The sequence below is a fragment of the Colius striatus genome, chromosome 2, assembly GCF_028858725.1.
Source record: "Colius striatus isolate bColStr4 chromosome 2, bColStr4.1.hap1, whole genome shotgun sequence".
In the NCBI taxonomy this organism is placed as follows: Eukaryota; Metazoa; Chordata; class Aves; order Coliiformes; family Coliidae; genus Colius; species Colius striatus.
This window is the reverse complement of record NC_084760.1, coordinates 22,878,223-22,900,107: the sequence shown is the minus strand read 5'-3', so window position 1 is coordinate 22,900,107 and position 21,885 is coordinate 22,878,223. Positions and strand designations below refer to the sequence as shown.

General features: G+C 45.6%; 2 protein-coding genes across 9 annotated transcripts; one reads left to right on the top strand and one right to left on the bottom strand.

The window, feature by feature from the left end:
- Nucleotides 1–892: 892 nt before the first annotated feature.
- On the top strand, nt 893–10,346 carry TMEM14A (transmembrane protein 14A). Of its 2 annotated transcripts, none has more exons than XM_061990205.1 (5): nt 893–1,056; nt 2,392–2,477; nt 5,044–5,145; nt 8,857–8,944; nt 9,751–10,346. In XM_061990205.1, exons 2-5 carry the CDS (start codon nt 2,402–2,404, stop codon nt 9,788–9,790), a joined length of 306 nt encoding a protein of 101 aa, XP_061846189.1. In that variant the 5' UTR covers nt 893–1,056; nt 2,392–2,401; the 3' UTR covers nt 9,791–10,346. The 2 variants fall into 2 exon arrangements, with proteins under 2 accessions (XP_061846189.1, XP_061846190.1); XM_061990206.1 differs by having other exon boundaries at nt 1,021–1,056; nt 2,344–2,477.
- A 3,686-nt stretch (nt 10,347–14,032) lies between these two features.
- Nucleotides 14,033–21,840, bottom strand: LOC104551357 (glutathione S-transferase). 7 transcript variants are annotated; one of them, XM_061990051.1, is made up of 8 exons: nt 21,742–21,840; nt 20,611–21,212; nt 19,305–19,411; nt 17,498–17,549; nt 17,119–17,251; nt 15,986–16,127; nt 14,804–14,935; nt 14,033–14,377 (listed from the first exon to the last, which is right to left on the bottom strand). In XM_061990051.1, exons 2-8 carry the CDS (start codon nt 20,648–20,650, stop codon nt 14,255–14,257), a joined length of 729 nt encoding a protein of 242 aa, XP_061846035.1. In that variant the 5' UTR covers nt 20,651–21,212; nt 21,742–21,840; the 3' UTR covers nt 14,033–14,254. The 7 variants fall into 7 exon arrangements, with proteins under 7 accessions (XP_061846035.1, XP_061846039.1, XP_061846037.1 ...); XM_061990055.1 differs by lacking the exon at nt 20,611–21,212 and adding an exon at nt 20,365–20,470; XM_061990053.1 differs by lacking the exon at nt 20,611–21,212 and adding an exon at nt 20,365–20,447.
- Between the last annotated feature and the right edge of the window lie 45 nt (nt 21,841–21,885).

Sequence of the window (21,885 nt, the reverse complement as noted above, 5' to 3'; positions counted from 1 at the left end):
TTTCAAAGGTGCAAGCAAGAAGGACAGAAAAGCAGAGGGGCAGCGGGTGCCAGATACAGTAATGAGGGCCTGTCCTGGGTCATGAGGTGTCTTTGGGGTGGTGCAGGCAGGAAACTCTCACCCCATCCCCAGTCCCTGCCCAGTTCTCCATGGGATGGGTGCCCTTTGGGGAAAAGACGCTCAGCAGACATGACCCTTTCTTGTCCATTGAATCATTTTGGTTGGAAAAGACCTTTAAGATCATCAAGACCAACCACCAACCTAATACGGCCAAGCCCATTACCAAATCATGTTCCTCAGCATCTCACCTATGCATCTTTTAAATATCTCCAGCGATGGCGACGCCACCACCTCCCTGGGCAGCCCATTCCAATGCTTAATAACACTGAAAATATTCTTCCCCATCTAAACCTCCCCTGGCACAACTTGAGTCAATTTCCTCATATCCTAACATTCATCACCGGAGAAAAGAGACTGACCCCCAACTCAGTACAACCCCCTTTCAAGTAGTTGTAGACAGTAATAACGTCTCCTCTCAGCCTCGTCTTTTCCAAGCTGAACAACCCCAATCTCAGCCGCTCCTATTAAGACTTGTTCTCCAGACTCTTCGTGAGTACTTCAGCCTCTAGCATGGCAGGGCAGGGGTTCTTAAGCTTATAAGGCTAAAACGACTGATCTTCCCGCTGCCTGTGGGACCCTGGCAGACCAGCGGGCAGGACGAGGGGTCTCAAGCGGTGGGAGGCGCTAAGGCCGGCGCTGGGCTGGGCCCCGCCCCGCCGTCGAAGGGCCCGGCAGATGGGCAGAGCCCGCCCGCCCGCCTCGCGTCTCGGCCCAGTGCAGTGCCGCAGCCGCTCCGCCCGCAGGGAGTCCCACACGCAGTGCTGCCGCCGCGCCGCCCTCATGGCGGCACACGCCCGCCTCTCGCCTCGCCTCGGCGCGGGCCGCCCGACGCGCATAAGCCTCGCAGAGGCTGTCGGCGCTGAGGCGGAGCCACGGTGTCCGGGAGGCGCGGCCGGTGGAGGTCGGAGGGCGGCGGGGCGGGCGCGGCGGCACGAGGTACGGCGCGGCGGCGGCGGGTGCAGCGGGGCTGAGCCGCGGCTAGGGGCGGCTGGGGGTGGTGGGCGGTCTGCCATGGCCCGCCCCGGCCACCTCTCTTCTGGCGGGGGCTCCGCCGCGGGGAAGCGAGCGCGGAGCTGCGCGGAGCGGGGTGGGGCAAGGGCGAGAAGGGGAAGCGTGGCGAGAGGCGAGCCGCGGGGTCGAGGCGCGGACTCGCTGAGCTGTCGGCTGGGAGATGGAAGGTCCCAGCCGAGCGGGAGCGGCCGAGCTCGGCCTCGGCCCCGGCCCGCCCGACCAGGCCGCGAAGGCCGGACGGATCAAAGGCCGGGCAGATTAAAGGCCAGGTTTAAGCGTGGCCCCTACCTTGTTTTCCGGGATGCCATGGTCCCCTTAAAGCCGCCTGTCTTCCCGAGGGGGTTACAGCTCACTGTGAGTTGCTCACTTTAATGTTAAAGGCTTGACACGAAATGAGCGTGTGGTCCTTCCTGACACCCCTTTAACGCTGTGATCAAGGATATACCCACCCAGGTAAAAAGAAGGATGTGCTTTATTCAGTATACACATATTGAGAGAAGGAGAGGAAAGATGTATCCCACCGGCTCTAGGAGAGATAGGTCGTAGTGCTGATGGGGCTGTCCCACTGCAAACCATCACCACCTGTGCCCTGGCAGAGTACAGCTGGAGGAGCAGAGAGTGGTGTTGCAAGTAAGTGCGTTTTAGAGGACCAAAGCCTAACCTTGGACAGTGCATCAAACTAAAGGTGAAATAAAAGGCACACAGGGATAGAATGAAGCTTCTGTGTGTATAACTTCCTGAAGATGGCCTAAGTTTCTGTCTGGTTTCAGTGAACTCTGAAAACTGCCAACTTTGGCTGGTGTTTCAGGGCCTGTGACATTTGACTGGAAGCACACCATGTCAGCATGGGTGAAAGGGCATTAAGCTGTGCCTTCAGAAGACTTGTATGTATCCACAGTATATGCCCAGATCAGCCAAATGGCACAAGTGCAACAAAGCTGATGCACTGAGTGGTGTCAAGCTTCTTTCTTACATATGTGTATTTTTGGCTGGGAAGAATGCATGCCACATACATCCCAAAAATACCCATTTCCCCTAATGGAAATATATTATACCTAGATACTGAGGTGTAAGGAAGGACAGCAGTTAGTGAAGACGTAATATGATACCCAATAGATTCAGCTTTACCTTTTGAACATTTTGATGCAATAGTCAAACACGATATAGGAGGCTGTAGAACACTTTTAAGTAACTATTATTTCTTTTTACTAGGAGGAAGGAACTTCTTTGACTTCACTTGCAATGTGTTTTCTTCCCCAGAGCTGGGACCATGGCTATTGACTGGATTGGTTTTGCGTATGCTGCAATGCTGGCTGTTGGAGGTGTGGTAGGATACACTCGTAAAGGTAAATACTGGGACAGTAGGTTTGGAAATGAAGCTATTGATTAATTCAATGAAATGCTGTTCTTTTTTGGGGAAAAAGAAGTGAACATGCCTGCATCTTAAATCCATCCTGCACTGCTGTAAATGAGCTAAGTCTCATGATATTTAGTTGGGTCAGCTTAAGCATTTAAGTGGTTACTTTTTTTCTGTTTGTCAAACTGATGAGTCTGGTTTTGGGGCAAAAAGGGTCTGTCATGTTATCTTTGAACTTCAGTGTATTTTGGGCCTTCTCATCTCCTTCAACCATTACAGAATCACAGAATCTTAAGGATTGGAAGGGACCTTGAAAGATCATCTAGTCCAACTCCCCTGCCAAAGCAGGACCTCCTAGAGTAGGTCACACAAGAACTCATCCAGGTGGATTTTGAAGGAGAAGGAGACTCCACAACCCATCTGGGCAGCCTGTGCCAGTGCTCCCTCACGCTCATACTGAACAATTTTTTCCATATGTTTCTTTGGAACCTCTTGTGTTCCAGCTTGTACCCACTGCCCCTTGTCCTGTCATTGGACATCATTGAGAACAGCCTGGCTGCATCCTCCTGACACCCGCCCTTTACAGATTTGTAAACATTAATGATGTCACTCCTCAGTCTCCTCCAAGCTGAAGAGCCCCAGCTCCCTCAGCCTTTCATCATAAGCAAGATGCTCCACTCCATCATCTTGGTGGCACTGAACTGAACCTCTCCAGAGCTCGCAGTCCTTGAACTGAGGGGCTCAAAACTGGACACAGTGTTCCAGATGAAGTCTCACGAGGGCAGAGTAGAGGAGGAGGAGAACTTCTCTCTACTTACTAACCACAGGCCTTCTAATCTACCCAGGATGCCATTGACCTTCCTGCCCATGAGGGCACATTGCTGGCTCATGGCCATCCTGCTTCCACCAGGACCCCCAGGCCCCTTTCCCGTACACTACTCTCTGAGAGTTCATTCCTCAACCTGTACTGGTACATGGGATTATTCTTTCCCAGATGCAACACTCTACACTTGCCCCTGTTTAATTTCATTAGATTTCTCCCAGCCCAACCCTCCAGCATGTCCTTCTTGTGTGTCAGCCACTCACTCCAGTTTAATATCATCAGAAAACTTGCTGACAGTGCCCTCTGTTCCCTCATTACGGTCATTAATGAGTAGGAAGAACAGTACCAGTCCCAGCACCAAACCCCTGAAGGACTCCACTATTCCTGCTTTGAGCATAGCTGTAGATGAACTTTGGGTAAAGCTTTTCTACAGAGGTGTGCAGGCTTGATTCTGAGATTTCCAGGTGCACATTGGAAAGAAAACCCTTAACTTAGGTATTCTGATTTTGTGATTATCCCATGCTGTTAAAACTCTGCATGTGCTCTGAGATAATCAATCAAGTTTTAGGTTCCCGTGTACTGTAGCTCCTTTTCCGTCTGTCAGTGTTTTTTGCAGCCCTGCCCGAGCCGAGGGGAGCATCCCGGCAGAGGTCGCAGTGGTACCGAGGACGGGCAGGCGGCGCCTCCGGGCTGCTCTCCCCTGACTCTCCCACAGAGCGCTCGGCCCTGTCATTCGCGGTCGCTGTTTCCCCGCCTAGCCTGCGCATGCTTTGCTCTGAGACACGGCTTTCGAAAACACACGCTGTATTTTCTTAGTTTGCATCAGCTGCACTCACTGGCTATCCCATTTGCTTGTTCTCCTCACACTAAGAGTCGGTCACTGCCAACTTCTTTTTTTAATTGGTGACTTCTGTTTTATTTAAAGTCTTGATTAAAGATATTCAGTATAACAGGACTGGGAGCTCAGTGACACCTGACTTTCTGGATTCTTTATTTGCAAACGTTTTTGGGATCAGCTTAATGCAGATAACACTCGATGAGCTGATCTTATGCTTTTACCATTCTGTAGCAAGACAAATGCTTATTCAGAAACTGAAGTATGTTGCTGAACCTACAAACCAGTTCTGTAATAAGCACTGAAAGAAGGTGACGAGTCACTTTTAAAAGCCTCATTTTCATCTTTACTGCATCTAATTGTTTTTTAATTAGTTATTAATTAAATGTGAAATTGGTAATACCATTTCTTTGTCCAGGACTGACATCAGTCAGACTGAAAGGCTTATGATTACATGTGTTGTCTGATTTACCCTTTAAATATATTGACACATTTCTACCATTTTTTGAGACTCCTAAGTACTGTGTGATACAGTTTAAATCAACAGACGGTCCAGAGAAATTATAGGAATGCTTTTTTTGTAGTTTCTGAAGATATGTATGGTAGAGAAAATAGCCAAATTTAGATTTCTGCTTCAGAGGTTGTTTTTCACAAATTGCAGGTCCTGCTCATCTCCCTCAAATTTAGTCAATGTTGCCCCTAATGCGATACAAGAGAATGGCCCAGTGACAGAAGTACTGCCTCTGTGTTCACACTGGCTGAGTTTAGCTGCACTGGAGCAAAATCAGTTCTATGTTTAAAATGTTCTGACAATACTGTGTAGAGAGAGAGCTGCTGAGTAAAGATGGAGCTTAAAGACATTATGTTGAGAAATAACTCTTGGATGGTTTCTTGCAGGTAGTAAAATCTCTTTAGCTGCTGGTCTCACCTTTGGTTCTGTGGCTGGTTACGGAGCTTACTGCATAACACGCGACCCGAAAAATGTGAAGATATCACTGTGTAAGTGTTTTACTGCAGTAATCAAACAAATGAACAACAAAAAACAACTCCCAAATAGCAGTTTCTTCAACTCCTCATAAAATTATCTTTTATTAAATTTGGAGTATTGCTTTGATTTAGTTTTTAAATAGAGTTCAACATTTCAGCTAGGCTTGCAAAATTCAGGAGCTTCACTGTGGAACCATTTGCAAGGTAAGGCAGATCATTTACACAAAGTGGGCATTTGAGTGTCACCACTTCCTTTTATTAGATGGTTCCCTAACATTGCAAATATTGTACAGAGAAACGGGGGAGAGTGCTGAAATAAAATCATTAAGGCTACAGATTAGAATGTATTTTGAGAGGTAAAGAAGGTGTGAGATCCAGTCTTGTGTAATAATGTAACATATCCTCAGCTGCCAACAAAATGTAACAGATTTGCTATTGCTCTCACTCTTGGCTTTTTGTCATCATGACCTTGCTCAAATTAAGTTATCCCATGGTTAAAAAAAAAATGTTTTTTGGAATGAAGACATAGCCTTAAGTATATGTCAATTTGTAATCATTCAGTGTGAGGTACTTTGAAGTAGCATACAGTATTGTACTTTTGTGGGTCAGTTAAATTACGAGTTTATATACAGCATCTGTGGAAGACTAATTAAAACTTAGTAAATGTTGCCTGTTTCCCAGGTCCCTGCTTTTGAAAGGACTAATACAAAAATGTCCCTAATCTGCTTGTGAACATCAGATGTACTAAAACATTGTCAGTGTTATGTATTCCGTGTAACTGTAGGCATATGAGGACATTCTCTCGACTCTCTCAACTGGAAAAATGTGTATTGTGGAGTCTCCTTCTATGGAGGTTTTCAAAACCTATCTGGATGTGTCCTTGTGCAACCTGATCTAGGTGGACCTGCACTGGCAAGGGGATTGGACTGGATTATCTCTAAAGATCCCTTCAAACCCTACCATTCTGTGATTCTATGATTACTCATTTAGTAGCAATTACAGCCATTCACTCACTACATCTGCCTCACTACTTCTTATGTAGGGTAAAAAGAACAAAGACTTTTTAGAGAAGTCTTAGTTTAGAATGTTTACAAAGTAGTGTTCTAATTAATTAAAATCTAAGCATGTGTTTAACTTTGGCTCTGAATGGTGGCCTCTTCGAGTTCCACTGTGCTGAACAAAACAGAGAAGGTAACCTGAACTAACTGTGGTCATTTTTGCCTGAAGCTAGCTAGAAAGTATTCCTACAAAGTACTCTGCCAGAGCCAACATTCAGGCTGGTTTTAATCTCTTCCAGGCTGATGTATCTCAGTCTGAAAGAAGATATCCTCTGCCATCTGTATGCAGAGAAATCCCAAATGAATAAAGAACTCAGTAGGAGGGCTTCAGAGAAAGGGAGAATTAGTCACACTCAGAATCATCTACAGGTCCACACCTTAAAAACATTTGGGGAGCTACTGTATCTGCTACTTTAAGAGTAAGGACTTTCCATGATAAATGTGTGTTGTTTTTGTAGAAAATAAGAACGTTTTGCCTTAGGCCTAGCCTCCCAAAGTACCAAAAACAACTAGAGCACAACAGAAAGAAAGAAATTGAGTGCATGGAAGAAAGTGACTGTTCCAAACTCAGAAACCAGTAAATTGCAATGTGAAATGAAGCAAGTACACAAACCTTTAAAAGGTTAGGATTTTTTGTTTTAGAAGCCCCTCCAAACCCATAATTATAGAATCGTAGAATCACAGAATGGTCAGAGTTGGAGGAAGATGATCTCTCTAGAGGTCATCTAGTCCAACTCACTTGCTCAAGCAGGTCTGCGTAGATCAGGTCACACAGGAACGTGTCCGGGTGGATTTGAAAACCTCCTGGGAAGGAGGCTCCACACCCTCCCTGGGCAGCCTGTGCCAGGGCTCCCTCCCCCTCACACTAAAGTAGTTTTTGCTTATGTTTAAGTCAAACCTTTTGTATTCCAGCTTATGCCCAAATACTATCTATAACATTTATCACCTACACAACAGTCTCTTACAATAATGCAGGTAATATTTTCCTGCAAGACATTGATAGTAGAGTTCTTGCATGCAGCATACAGATACCCTAGGCAAATTTCTTAGTTGTTTTATAAATCATTCTTTCAGGCATTTTCCCACTCCCCTTGAAGTTAGCTCTCCATGTTATATGTTTGGAGTACGTGCAGAAGTTCAGCCTTCAGTATGCAACAGTTAGTGCTATTCAGAGTGTGAGTAGATGCACCTAATTTGATTTTCTGACCTGAATCTGATTTACTGAATTGAATTTTTGCTTGACTTATTGAATTTCTTCAACTGATATAAGGTGAAACTGAGTATCAGGCACTTTTGAAAATCAGTTCTAAAAGCTGAATGTCTTAAAAACTCACTGGCACACGTGAAAAGCCGGATGATAGTAACTGGGGAAAAAAGAACATTACAGAATGAACGTGCTTTGTGGCTTGTAATTAATTGTAAATGTGCTCAGGGCTCTGGCAAGATGTACACTGTGGAACAGACTGTTATTCAGACACTCTTGAGAGGATCAAGGCTATGGGACCAGAAAATGAGAGCAATGGATAGTAGAGCAGAATAGGTTTTTTGCAGGGTGTCTATAATAAGTGTACGTGCATAGCTGGTAGAGATTTGTAAGATGCTTGTAACTGTCAGAACTTGTTTTATAATGCTGCAGTAAGTTCTTGATGCTTGTGAGCACAGGACTGTCCACAGGAGTAGAGAGTGGAGTTGGAAGAGAATTAACCAGATGGTTTAACTGCTCCATATAAAGGGAAGAGGTTTGAGTAACTGCCATTACTTTGGCTGCAAGAGTGATAAAGCCCAGCTGCCCGTGAGAAGTCCTGCCTCTGCCAGCTTCTAGGAAGCATTTTAGGTGACAGTTCTTTAACAAAGCTGTCTTTGCAGAGGTTTATGTGTTCTCATCTGTCTTGTATGTAGTGCCCTGCAGCTGTAGTTGAATATGGGATCTCCATGCCTAATCAGTTCATTGCCAACTCCATTGGTAGGTAAAACTGCTCCAGGAAGAAGATGCAATTCCTTTCATGGTGTTTGTTCTCTGCTTGCACTGCTGCTTGCACTGCACTTGTTGCCCTCTTGGGTTGCCCACCTCTTCTCACAGATTAGGATGATTGCCTTGTAGCAAAAGGAAAGAAGGGAACTTGTAGTCGTGGAGATGTTGATATCCAGATTCTGTAGCAAAAACAAGTGGCAAAGCTTCCAATCCAGTGTTTAAGGCTCAGCAATGAAGTGTTCTCAGAAGAAAATAGATAAAGCTGCACCATTGAGCACCTTGAATAGTTAGAAAACAGCTGCAATGACCAAGGCTGGTGGGAACTAAGAGACAATGTTCCTGTAACTCTTAGTACATGTTACTGTTAGGATAACTAGTCTCCCTACTTTATTTGTATCCCCACAAATGTAGGTACAGGGGAGTAGAATTCACTGTCTGACAAACTTCCTTAGTATCTGTGGAATACTGTTTAGCATTCTATTGCATGTAGAAACCATATTTGTAGCTAAAATAAGTCATAGCAGTATATTTTGGAAAAGCAAGAGTGTATTTATAGACCCCCATCTCTGATCGGATGTTTAATTCTGTTACAGTTCATAGCAAAACATAGCAATGACCTTGATAACTCTCCGTGATCCTGAACCGTCCACTGAGAGAAGTGAGAACATAAATACATTGAATTGTCTTTTACAGTTTCAGCTTTTCTTTTGACCATTATAATGGGAATGAGGTTCAAGAGGTCCAAGAAATTAATGCCAGCCGGACTGGTAGCGTGCCTGAGGTAAACATATATATTCAGGATCTTAATGTAAAGATTTCTGTGATTTCCAAATGGTTGCCATTTGCCATCTGAACCAAGACAGCATCAGTGGAAGTTGCTGTCAGGCAGCAACTGTCTCTTTTAAGTGACATTAGGTCAGAGTTTCCAGGGAACAACTTTTTCATCTCACTGGGCTGATAGGTCTGATAGGGACTGACTTTCTCAGCACAGAAAGGAGAGGCCTGCAATTAAATATTAACACGTGTTGATAAGGCCCTTGGAAGAACCTGAGGTAGGCCTCAGGGTTTTCAAACACATGAGTACAAAGTTGGTAATTTCATTTGATACAACTCAGTCACGTGTAAGAGTTAAAAAAGACCAACCCTTTGGCTTAGAAGTGTTGCATTCACAACTACTGCAAGCTCAGCACCTTGGAAAACCAGGACGTTTTTGACCTAAGAACTTTGGTCAGCGTTACTGCAAAGTAGGGTGTTTCTAATCATTCTGACTGGTTTATTGCTGCTGTTTATTTTGACATCCTGGAAGGGAAAAATCAGACACAAATGATCAAGGTGCAAAATTTAAGACTCAGGACTTAAGCTGTAAAGTGTTATTTTCCATGCTGGATCACTTTTTAGGCCTAGGTTGGACTATGTGGTTCAACAGACACTGAGGCTGTAGGAGTAGATATTTAAAAGATTGCTTACTAGAGGCTCTAGCGGCAGGTATTTATGAACAAGCTGTTATTTAATGATGACTTGAAAAGGTTTTGTTCATGCCCAGCCATATTCAGATTTTTTTGTTCTGTTGTTTGGGTTTTTTTGCAGCCTTTTGATGATTTTGAGGCTTGTTTTTATGATGCTGTAGGAGACTTTATTAAGGACCGAAGGACAACTGCCACAGCCACTGAACAAACAGGCAAGCTCTCCATACTTGATACTTTGAACACAAGTCTTACATTGCATTTCCCTTTTCTGTACAAGATCTGGACCTGTTATTTGATTCCTGACATTTGCTGGTATTTTGCAAGCCTTTTTCAAAAACTACAACAAGTATTTTCTTGATTATGTATTTTGATCTACTTAAACTGTCTGTTAACTCGAGGGATCTTTCTGTGTGTATCTGATCTTTCAGAAGTGCTGAGCCTCCCAAGGAACTGATTTAATCTTTCACGGTAGCCCAGAGGGAATATATATATATAAATACCTGTTAATGCTAAAAAGGTGCAGCCTGTACTGAACCATAATTTTGTAGTTTCTTAGATTAAGTAATCCTGCTGTCGATTACAAATCCATAAAGGCTCATGTATGGACTGTGCTGCACTGGAACTCCCCCTTCCTTTCAATCACATGTTCTTGTTCTGCTGCTTCTAAATGTAAAAAAAAACATTTTCAGTGTTCAAATAAAATGGAAATTATTCAAAGCTTCTCAGTTTTTTGTGCAGACCAGTGAGCCAGTTTGTCAGTGGAAGCGTCTGAGGATCTGCTTTCTACTCAGCACCAGTTTAAAACAGGCTCCATGCTGTAAACTCACACGGGTGTGAACCACAGCTGAGGGAGGTTCACCATCGTGCACAGATGGGCTGTAAGCCCTTATGAGGCCCTCCCCATAAGCCAAGGAGAGTTTGCAGACATGAACTATTCAAGGGCTGAAGTTGCTTTGGTTTGCATAGAAAATAATTAACTATTCCCTGGGTCTCAAAGCTTGGCTGAGTCCATCTGCTGGTACACGGGAATGTGCAGCCAGATCATTAGGAAACTGAATATAGGTGAGTGTGCTGTTGAAGATAAATTCTGCTTTTCCTTTTTTTCATATAGAGTTTGCTTAGAAAGATTATAGATTTTATTTATATATATATATATATATATAAAGACCACTTAAGCCAAGCCCATGATCAGTGTCCCAATACCTAAGAAAGCAGGAAAAGGAGGTAGGAGGCCTCCATGGATGAGCAAGGATCTGCTGGGACAACTCAGGCAGAAAGCAGCCATCTATGAGAGGTGGAAACAGGGGCTGGCTTCTTGGGAAGAGTGTAGGAACATTGCCAGGACATGCAGGGGTGCAACTAGAAGGCTAGAGCCCTTCTAGAATTACATTTAGCCAGGGATGTTAAGGACAGCAGTAAGGCATTTTTCAAGTACATCAGCAGCAGAAGGATGGTGAGGGGGAATGTGGGCCTGTTGCTAAACACTGAGGGTGTCCTGGTGTCTGAGGATGCAGAGAAGGCCGAAGTACTGAATGCCGCCTTTGCTTCAGTCTTTACAGCCAAGGCTGACCCTCGGGAAGCCCAGTCCGGCAAGGATAACAGGATGGGCAGGACAGCAGAGGACTTGCCCTGGGTGGAAGAGGAAGAAGTTAAAGACTTGTTGGCCAAGCTTAAGGCTCATAAGTCAATGGGTCCTGATGGGATGCATCCTAGAGTGCTGAGGGAGCTGGCTTATGTCATTGCTAAGCCTCTCTCTATCATTTTTGAACAATCATGGAGGACAGGTGAGGTGCCTGAGGACTGGAGAAAGGTCAATGTCATTGCAGTCTTCAAAAAGGGCAGGAAGGATGACCCAGGAAACTACAGGCCAATTAGCCTCACCTCCATCCCTGGAAAGGTGATGGAACAACTCATCCTGAATGTTATCACTGAACATATGAAGGATAAGATGGTTATCAGAGGGAGTCAGCATGGCTTCACCGAGGGGAAATCCTGTTTGACCAACCTGATATCCTTCTATGAGTGCATAACCGGCTGGCTGTATGAGGGGAGAGCAGCGGGTATCATCTACCTTGACTTCAGCAAGGCTTTTGACACTGTCTTCCATAACATCCTCATCAGAAAGCTCAGGCAGTGTGGCTTGGATGAGTGGATAGTGAGGTACGTCGAGAGCTGGCTGAATGACAGAGCCCAGAGGGTTGTGATCAATGGCACAGAGTCGAGTTGGAGGCCTGTGGCCAGGAGTTCCACAGGGATCGATTCAGGGGGCCACCAAGATGATCAGGGGACTGGAACATCTTTCATACGAGGAAAGGCTGCGGGAACTGGGGCTGTTTAGTCTGGAGAAGAGGAGATTGAGGGGTGATCTTATTAACATTTATAAATATCTAAATGGTGGGTGTCAGAAGGTTGGGACATCTCTTTTTTTCTATAGTAGCTAGTAACAGGACAAGGGGTAATGGCATGAAGCCGGAACACAAAAATTTAAATTTAAATGTAAGAAAAAACTATTTCACTGTTCAGGTGAGGGAGCCCTGGCACAGGCTGCCCAGAGGGGTTGTGGAGTCTCCTTCCTTGGAGGTCTTCAAGACCCGCCTGGACATGTTCCTATGTGACCTGATCTAGGTGAACCTGCTTCTGCAGGGGCGTTGGACTAGATGATCTCTAAAGGTCCCTTCCAACCCTACCATTCTATGATTATCAGATATCAGATCTCAATGCTGCACAAACGCAATACCAAGCTTATCATTCTTAGCAGAGGCTTTGGTGGTGACAAGATTTTGTGAGCAGCTCAGATTCCTATTGCACAGTTGACCAAAAAAAAAAACCAACCCAAATGCCCCAAAAAACCCACCAACTCCAAATGGTAGCCTCCAGCTCTGGATTCTTCAGAGAATCAAAGAATGGTAGGGGTGTTGGAAGGGACCTTTACAGATCATCTAGTCCAACCCCCCAGCTCAAGCAGGTCCACCTCCATCAGGTCACACAGGAACGTGTCCAGGCAGGTTTGGAAACTTCGAGAGAAAGAGACTCCACACCCTCCCTGGGCAGCCTGTGCCAGGGCTCTCTCACATGAACAGAATTATCTCCTCATGTTCCAGTGGAATTTCCTGTGTTTCAGCTCGTGCCTGTTACCCTTTGTCCTATCACTGGGCACTACAGAAAAAAAGAGTCGCTCCATCCTCTCAACACCCAGCCTTTTGGTATTTATTCAGTTTTGGTGAGGCCGCACCTCAAATACTGTGTCCAGTTTTGGGCACCTCTCTACAAGAAGGACATTGAGGTGCTGGAGAGGATCCAGAGGCAGGCTACCAAGCTAGTAAAGGGTTTGGAGCATGTCTTCTATGAGGAACAGCTGAGGGATCTGGGGCTGTTTAGCCTAGAGAAAAGAAGGCTCGGGAGACCTTATTGCTCTCTACAACTACCTCAAAGGAAGTTGTAGTGAGGTGTGGGTTGGTCTGTTATCCCTAGAGACAAGCAATAGAACAAGAGGAAACGGCCTCAAGTTGCTCCAGGGGAGGTTCAGTCTGGATCTGAGGAGGAATTTCTTTCCTGAAAGGGTTGTCAGGCATTGGAACAGGCTGCCCAGGTTGGTGGTGGAGTCACTGTCCCTGGAGGTGTTTGACACACGATTGGATGTTGCACTTAGGGAAATGGTCTAGTGGTTGATAGGGCTGGGACAAAGGCTGGACTTGATGATATTAAAGGTCTCTTCCAGCTGAAACGAGTCTATGAAATGAATCTATGATTCTGCAAGTGTTGACAAGGTCCCACTCAGTCTCCTCTTCTCCAAGACAAACAGTACCAGGTCTCACAGCCTTTCCTCATCAGTTGGATGTTCTAGTCCCTTGATCTTTTTGGTAGCTCTCCACTGGACTCTCTAGTTCCCTATAACTCTTGAGCTAGGGAACCCATAACTGAACACAGTACTCCAGATGTGGCCTCACTAGGTGTTGTGGTTTAAAACCTAGCTGACAACAACCAAACCACCCACTTGCTCACCACTCCCCACCTTGGCAGGATGGGGAGGAGAATCAGGTAAAGCTTTGTGTGTTGAGATACAGGCAATTTTGTAGAATGACACAAGGAGAGAACTAACAGCCGTAACAACAGCAAGGGAGAACAGACAGCGAGTGGAGCCAGGTGTTGCTGCTCAAGGCTCACACTGCTCACCACCCACAGCCTGACAGAACCACCACAGTTCCCACACACCAATGACTCTGATGGTTTAGCCCTGGCTGAGTGCCAGGTGCCTACCAAGTTGTTCTATCACTTCCCCATTTTCATGGAGTGACTGTTCTGTCCTGCAGTTTCTAAAGGCACTAGGGCTTCCTACAGCTATTGGGAAGCTACAGCTGAAACATTTTACCCTGCCAGGCCCACCCTGCAGTGAAACAAACACAAAGGATCAGCATCTTTTATTTTGTGCAACTCCTCCATGAAATGCTGCTTCCTCAACAGGTCCAAATTAGCCCAGTACTAATTTAAATGCGAGTTTTATTTCAACAGTTATCATGCCACTGGCTACACGGTGCAAGCTACCGAGGGCATCTTTGCGGTTTACGCTTGTAAGGCACAGCTCTGGTAGGAACGCTACAGTTGTCTTATCTTCAGCAGCCACATGACTAAATATTGAATATTTTTCTCACATTGGCAATATATTTCTCATCTGGTGGAGGCTTCCTCTGGCTGCCAGGCTGCAGGAATTTCTTGATTGTAGGAATGTTGCTTATTCTTCCTTTAAAAGCCTGTAAGAAGCGGCAGTAAAGCAAATGGCAGTGAGGAAATTCCAATTCCATCCTTTACACTTAAAAATCAGATGACTTGGATTTTTAATTCTCAGACTTAGGCAGAAAAAGGGAGCACCTGCTTATAGGCAGCTCAGCAAGAGGGGGAAGAGGCAAGGACAGGGAAATCTCAAAGCAAAGCACCATAGAAGACAAAACATAAGAAAGTCATCAGCTGGGAAAAGTACAGCAGGAGAAAGCTGAGCCCTCAGCAGCTCTGAGGCAAGGCAGTGCACCTATGCTCAGGTTGTTATCTACAGAAGGACACTAGAGAACTGTCAGGACTGCAGTAAAACAATTCAAAAGATTTAAACATCAATGAGCCTTTAAAACTGGGCAGTGAAACGTGTGTGTTACATTCCACATGAAGGTGAGATGGTTGCTCACCTGTAGCAGAGGGAATGCAGACAGTGTACCAGGCTTACATTCTTCTACCATTAAAATGGCTTCCAGCAGATGGATGTCTGCCCAGCTTAATTTGTTGCCAACAAGGTAGTCATGCCCCTGTGCTTTTAAGGCCTACAAAAAAAATCAGAGAAAAAAAAAAAAGTCTGATGGGATTTAACAATTTTATGTAGATATTTCATCACAGGCAGATTCCTACAGAAACACTCAGCACAGCAAATCCATGAACTCCCAAGGAGAAAGCTACACCTTGAAAAGCTGCTGTGACAACCTCTGGATAGTACAGCCATACAGTCACAAACAGAAGCAGGAGAGTGAGATGAGGATCACAGCTGGCTCAGTTCAAACAGGAAATGTTAACTCTGAAAAACATTAAATCCCCCAAAGGGAAACAGAAAACAAAACAAGTAAGGAGTTGGTAGAAAATGGGAACTCAGTAACACAGTAACACCCAGGCTATGCTCCAGGGACAACCAAAGAACAACCCGTCCCCTTCCTCCCAACCAATTCTTGCCCAGCCAAGAAAGGCTCTTCATGTGCTCTGTGGGGAGTGACAAGCACACCAATGCTTTACTTCATTAGAAGCCAACTAACTCTTTAGGGTGTGCTAACCAGAAAAGAATTCATTCATGCTTTTCAGCTAGATGCATCCTGTTTGCAGAGCCTCCTTGTGCACACAAGAGGATGCCCAAATAGCAATTCAAAAAGGCTGTAATAGTCTGTAAGTGCAATACATTTAAGCAATGGGTTTAGGAAAGGTCACAGAATTAGGTCCCTAATTTTAAAGAGCAATTGTATTTAAGTTTGAACAGCAAGAGTATATGGAACTCAGGCAATGAGGTCTGAAAGCTGGCACAGGTATTCAAATGGTGCATTTTTGCCAGATGTGAGGAGCCACCAGCCACTACACTAGGTTTAAAATGTAGCGCCTGCTCTTTGAGGAGTCTTAAAGAAGATGGTGAAGATACTCAGCACTGAAACCAGCTGAATATTGTTTTGGGGACTTCTTTTCACAATGTTCAATGGTGGCTCTGTCACACGGTTCCAGACTTGTTCTGTCCCTTGCCTTCTGGAAAGCAGGTGTGTGGGGCCATGGGAGTGGGGCTGGGGAAATCTGTACCCGACTTTACTGACTTTGGAGTGAAACAGTGATGGATCACTCACCTTTTCATAAACAGGAAAGTACCTGGTTGTAGCTCGTTCAATGATTAAGGCAAGATTCTTTTCCTTTGTGTCAGCTGGTTGCAAAGGGTGAGACATGATCATCCCCATCAGGTCTGTTGCTCCCTCCACGTACATATCAATCCTGAAACAAAAGTATTTCTTTCACATTTATCACTGGAACATTCCATTTTAGTTATTTGCTCTGAAATACGATGTTTATTAAGTAAAATGCTTATTAGTGACTGTCCCATAAGACACTGACTTGCTTTCTTGTTCTTCCACTTTGATTCCAGGTCAGATTGCTTCAAAGCACAGATCTTTATCAACAGGCTCACAGTCTCTACAAACAAACTAAGTATGAGTCTGCAACTAATGTATTTGGAGTTCACATAATTTTCCATTGACAACCCATTTGTCACTGAAGTGGGAGAAAAGACCACATGTGCAAAGCACTCTAGAGGAAAAAAATCAATTAAAGGTCTAATCATGAAACGATCCAGGCAACAAATGGCTGCCACTTGCCAGTCATTTTTTTTCAGGCAGCTGGATGTTTTCCTACTGTTTTCCAGTTTAAACAATAATTACAAAAACAAGGCATACGCAGCTTTATTTTTGTATTAAGGTCCTTCCTGCAGTTGTTAGAAACTTAACTGCACTTCTGGTCTCTGGGAAATCAAATAAACCAGGAGGTGGCCATTCTTACTGCATTGGCAATTAACAATCATTTCACAGAATCCCAGAATGGCAGGGGTTGGAAGGACCCTCTAGAGATCATAGCAGTCTGATCATCTGCTCAAGCAGGTCCATCTAGATCAGGTAACACAGAAATGTATCCAGGCAGGGTTTGAAGACCTCCAGAGAAGGAGACTCCACATCCTCTCTGGGCAGCCTGTGCCAGGGCTCCCTCACCCTCAACCTCATAGAGAAGGAAGCTTCTCCTAAGTGGAACTTCCTGTGTTCAATTTATCAGTCACAGAGTCCATTCATCCAGCCCCTGGATCTGAGGAAACAACGACTGACAGATGCATGTGCATCTTCACATGCAGATGTTTCACAGCAATATTCTTCTCATAAATATTATAAACCATGGAAGGCTATCAGGAAGGACAGCATGCAATACACTGTTCCCATACCAGGCTCTCTCCTTCAGGTCTTTCCCATAGAGGTTGTATTTCCCTGCTATGTAGCAGAGGATGGCTCTGGTCTGCACCATCTTCATCCCATCAATCTCCACCATGGGCACTTGCTGGAACAGCAGGACTCCATCTAGGGAAGAAAAAGAAGCAAACTACTCAGCCTGCTGCCACTACTACACTGACTCTGAGAAAGAGACCTGGGAACACATCCAGAGATCTCATTCTGAGTGACGAGAGCATTGGCAAACAAGCTTGTCTCCCAAATCTTCTCCTTCTGGGTTACATCATGTTGCAGGTCTTACAAATGTCCCACCGCTAGACACTTTGTTGTACTGGTGTGAATTAATGTGTAGTGTTTTACAGTTCACAGACTCACCATTGAGCAATTTGTCTAGGTCTCCCTTGGTTTCTATGAATTCTTCCTCAAACTGAAAAGCAAAACCAGGAAACAACACTGCATCACTCCAAAGGCAATGGGAAAGTGGAAAACAGTCTGGAAGCATGGAATCATTAAGATTGGAAAAGACCTTTAATGTCTATGAGTTCAACCACTAACTAACACTGCCAAGCTCATCACTAAACTGAACCTCAGCACCTCATCTGTGCATCTTTTGAATATCTCCAGGGATGGCAACTTCACTGCCTCCTTGGGCAGCCTGTCCCAGTGCTTTAGGCAAAAAAGTTCTCCCTAATGTCCAGGCTAAAACTTCCCTGGTGCAACTTGAGACCATTTCTTCTTGTCTTGTCGCTTGTTACTTGGGAGAAGAGCCTGACCCCCACCTCAGTATAACCTTCTTTCAGGTAGTCTTAGAGAGCAATCATGTCTCCTCTCAGCCTCCTCTTCTCCAGGCTAAACATCCCCAGCTCCCCTAGTCCCTTCTCACAAGACCTGTGCTCCAGGCCCTTCACCAGCTTTGTTGCCCATCTCTGGACATGCTCCAGCACCTCAATGTCCTTTTTGTAGTGAGGGGCCAAGAACTGAACACAATACTCAAGGTGCAGCCTCACCAGTGCCGAGAACAGTGGGACAATCATTTCCCTGGTCCTGCTGGCCACACTAGTTCTGATACAAGCCATTGGGCTTCTTGGTCACCTGGGCACACTGCTGGCTCACATTCAGACAGCTGTGGATTAGCACTCCCAGGCCCTTTTCTATAGAAAAGCTTTCCAAGTTAGTCTCCACCTTTCCACACTACTCCCTCTATTTCTCATTAATGTGTTTCCTACTCCTTCATCTCTTTTCCTGTAAACAACCCAAGACTGTGATGTCCCCATACAAATGTACTGTGCTTTACACTTCAAAAACAGCTTCTTTCATTATAAACACCAGCTTTCTTGCCTGCGCAAGACACCACATCATTCACTTACAAGCCCCTGATGCCATGTGAAATACTGAGAAATTTTTACTAAGTCATGCCCCTGTTACACAGTATTTATCTCCTGCTTTGCCCTTGATGGCTTTTTTGGTTTTGTTAATGAAAAGGGCATTTGAATGAGGGCAAGATCTGTTTCGCTAGCACTCGTGCTCTACAGCTTCTCTGTCATCAGCGTCACATGTGAGCACCATTTGAAAAGGCTTTTCTTTCCAAGGCAGTAGAAATAGTTTCTGAGGAAATAGTTTCAAAGTACCATATTCAAGCAAAAAATGCATGTGGAAATTCAGATGCCTCAGGATGGTTTTCACCTGATGTGAACCTAGACAGCTGCTTCACTGTCTCGGGGCATCTCTGCTGATTTACCCTACTTGGTTCTTGATCCAAAGAACAACAAGCACTTTGTTTGGAGATAATGTTCTATAGTTTTTCATGTGGCACACATAGTCTTTCAGAAGAGAACAATTACGAGACACAAACGGGCAAGGAGCATTCAGAAAAAGCCACAATACACAGTTTTGGTCTGTAGCAATGATCTCACATCTCTTCAGTTGGAGTAGCCTTCAAAATTACACTTAATTCTCTTGCTACTTTAAAATCCTTTTACTGGGCAACTGCTGCTCAAGGAATACATGAAGTTAATACAAGATGAGAGAGTGCATCGCTGAACCCAACTGTTGTGATCACAGCATATGAGGCTGGGCACGTATCTAAGTACAGATGTAATTAAGAAACCTTTCCAAAGAACACTACTTGTTTTCATCACAGATTAATCTGATCAACTTGTATTAAATAAAAAGAGATACAGACCTCAACTCCAGCTGCTGCTAACAGCCATCGGATTGACTCCATCCTCCCTCTTCCCCTGGTGTAGTGCAGCTTGGGTTTCCCTGCCATGATTTCAGAGTTCTCGTCTCCTGATGAATTAAAAAAGATGATCTTACAGGAAACATGCTTTGCATCAGCATTTAAAATGTTCCACCACAAATTATTCAATACAGTAGAAAGAAATTGCGAGTAGACAGGCAATCAGGCCCGAGAGACTCAGTTTTGATATAACCACCTCTCCTGTTCAGTACTGAAAGGAAAAAAAGTAGTACACACTATCCAGAGAACATGCAGCAATGCAAAATGAATCATGACAGAATGTAGGAAGCATTACTAATTGATACACATATCTTAAACAAATATTAGCTCTCATGAGTGTTACAACCCAAATAGTATTGGAAGATATTGCTGAACAAATACACTTGAACCCAACCTTCACTAGGTGTTGGGTCCTGTGAGAACACCCATGTCAAACCAGACCTGAAAATATAATAGGGATGGGGCATCTGCAGCCTCTCTGGGCAACCTGTGCCAGTATTTCACCACCCCCATATATCTACCCTATATATCGTCCTTATATCTACCCTAAATCTACCCTCTTTCAGTTTAAAGCCCTTACGCCTTGTCCTACCACTATGTGCCCTTGTAAAAGGTCCCTCTCCAGCTTTCTTGTAGGCCCCTTTAGGTACTGGAAAGCTGCTCTAAGATCTGCCCAGAGCCTGCTCTTCTCCAGGCTGAACAACCCCAACTCCTTCAGCCTGCTTCACAAGAGAGATGTTCCAGCCCTCCGATCATTAACAGTTTCTGCACAGCCTGTCATCCAGCCCATTCAGAACCAGAAGGGCATGCACAACAGCAGCAAACACAGAGGCAGTGCCTGTTTTAATAGAAAGGGAGAGGAAACATTCCACACTTCTGAGGTCTGTGTTTCTTTTTCTTAAATCTGTGCACCTAGAAGCAGATGATTAGGAATTTAACTTACTTTAGGCTTGGTTTCAAGTACACTCATTCCCTAGGCATGTCCAAAATCCCAAAACCTTACCTTGTACACAGAGTAGCTCACTCCCACCTCTCAGCACCTTTGCTGTGAGATATTAAGGTCTCTTGCCCCTCCTACAAAGAGATCTGCAAACACCAATGGGAAACTCCTATTGCTTATACAAACAAAGAAAAAAAACCAACCCAAACCAATTAGGTGTGTTTAGTCACCTACAGAAAATAAACTGCTGGCTAGTGATGACTGTGTACACAGATGAGTTTCAAGAGAACTCAGGATCAATGCAAATACCTTTGCCAGCAGAAAATTGCAGCCTTTTTCTTCTCATCATTTAGCAGCCTGCTAGTTAAAAAGAATCTGATGTCTGAAAAGCTCACACAGTTTAAAAAAATGCTGTGGCAGCAATCCACATTTTATTTTCATATTTTATGGTCTTTGGACTCTGTTAGTAGATTGACATAAGTCACATCAGCTACTTCAGCCTGAATCCTTCATAAGCTTCCTTCCCTTCCTTACTGATGGAGGTATTCTTTCAGGACATTTGGTTCTGATGACATTAATTCTTGGACATAGAAGGTGTTTTTCTCTTTCTGCCAAAAAAGTTTCTTTGAATCTGACCTGGGGAAAACTCTCAGCAAAGACAATTGTAGGAGACAGTGAATGAAGAGTGGCATCAGAAGACACGCTGCCCTCTGTGCTCCTGGCGGCTTTCTCCTGATAACTCAGTTGACTTTAGCAGTCCATAGAGCATAAACTGCCTTGCACCATCCTGCCTGTGTGATCAGATGGGTTAATGCTGTTGCAGAGTAACCCGCAGGCAAGGTCACTGTGCTGTATCAAAATCTGCTGAATCACTCTGAGGCAACTTACTCCGAGGGACGTTGAAACTTGAGCTGCAAACAAGAGTTCCTGTCCAGGCTCCCTGTTGATCTCTCCAGAACCAGACACAACCTCCCCCCGCCCCCCCGGCGCGGGTCCCTGCTGCGGGGAACGAGCGGCCACTGACGCCCCGACAAACGCTCTGGGGCTGCGCGGCGGGGCCCTGCCGCCCCTTGCTGAGGCGAAAGCCGCTACCACGGCGCTGGCCGCTCGCCGTCCCGCCTGGGCGCGGCGGCTGCGGGCCGCTCCTGCCCTGCCCGGGAGGGGAGGAGAAGGGGAGAGGGAAGGGAAAGGAGAGGGTCGCCCGCCCTGCGCACCTGCCCGCGGCGGGAATCGCGCTCCCGCGGCTCCGCCGGTGCTGGGCGGCAGTAGTGGGGGCCACAGGGCCCCGCGGCCGCGGCGCGGAGCTCCGCCCGGGGACCACCTTCCCGGCAAAAGCCGCACCTTCTCCCGAGCCGGGACCGGCCGACGTCTCCCCTCCCCACCTCCCATCCCCGCGGGGCCGCCGAACGCCGCGACGGCCGCCGGCCCTACCGACTGTACCCTGCGCACGGGCCGCGGCGCCGACAACTCCCGTGGCTCCCTGTGGCGCCCGCTCCTCGCCGCTGCGGCGTTGAGGCTGCCGGCCCCGGCCGCGCCGGACGGCCTGCCCCCTGCCCGCCCACCCTCGGGTCTCACTAGCACCTC

Bases quoted from the DNA above. Each gene is read 5' to 3' on its own strand.
- TMEM14A (XM_061990205.1), top strand. From the start codon at position 2,402: ATGGCTATTGACTGGATTGGTTTTGCGTATGCTGCAATGCTGGCTGTT. The intron at 2,478-5,043 runs GTAAATACTGGG...GGTTTCTTGCAG, and splicing joins GGTAGGATACACTCGTAAAG to GTAGTAAAATCTCTTTAGCT. The intron at 5,146-8,856 runs GTAAGTGTTTTA...TGTCTTTTACAG, and splicing joins AAATGTGAAGATATCACTGT to TTTCAGCTTTTCTTTTGACC.
- LOC104551357 (XM_061990051.1), bottom strand. From the start codon at position 20,650: ATGATGAGAAGAAAAAGGCTGCAATTTTCTGCTGGCAAAG. The intron at 17,550-19,304 runs GTCTGTATCTCT...TTTGCTTTTCAG, and splicing joins TAGCAGCAGCTGGAGTTGAG to TTTGAGGAAGAATTCATAGA. The intron at 14,378-14,803 runs GTGAGCAACCAT...CGCTTCTTACAG, and splicing joins CTGCATTCCCTCTGCTACAG to GCTTTTAAAGGAAGAATAAG.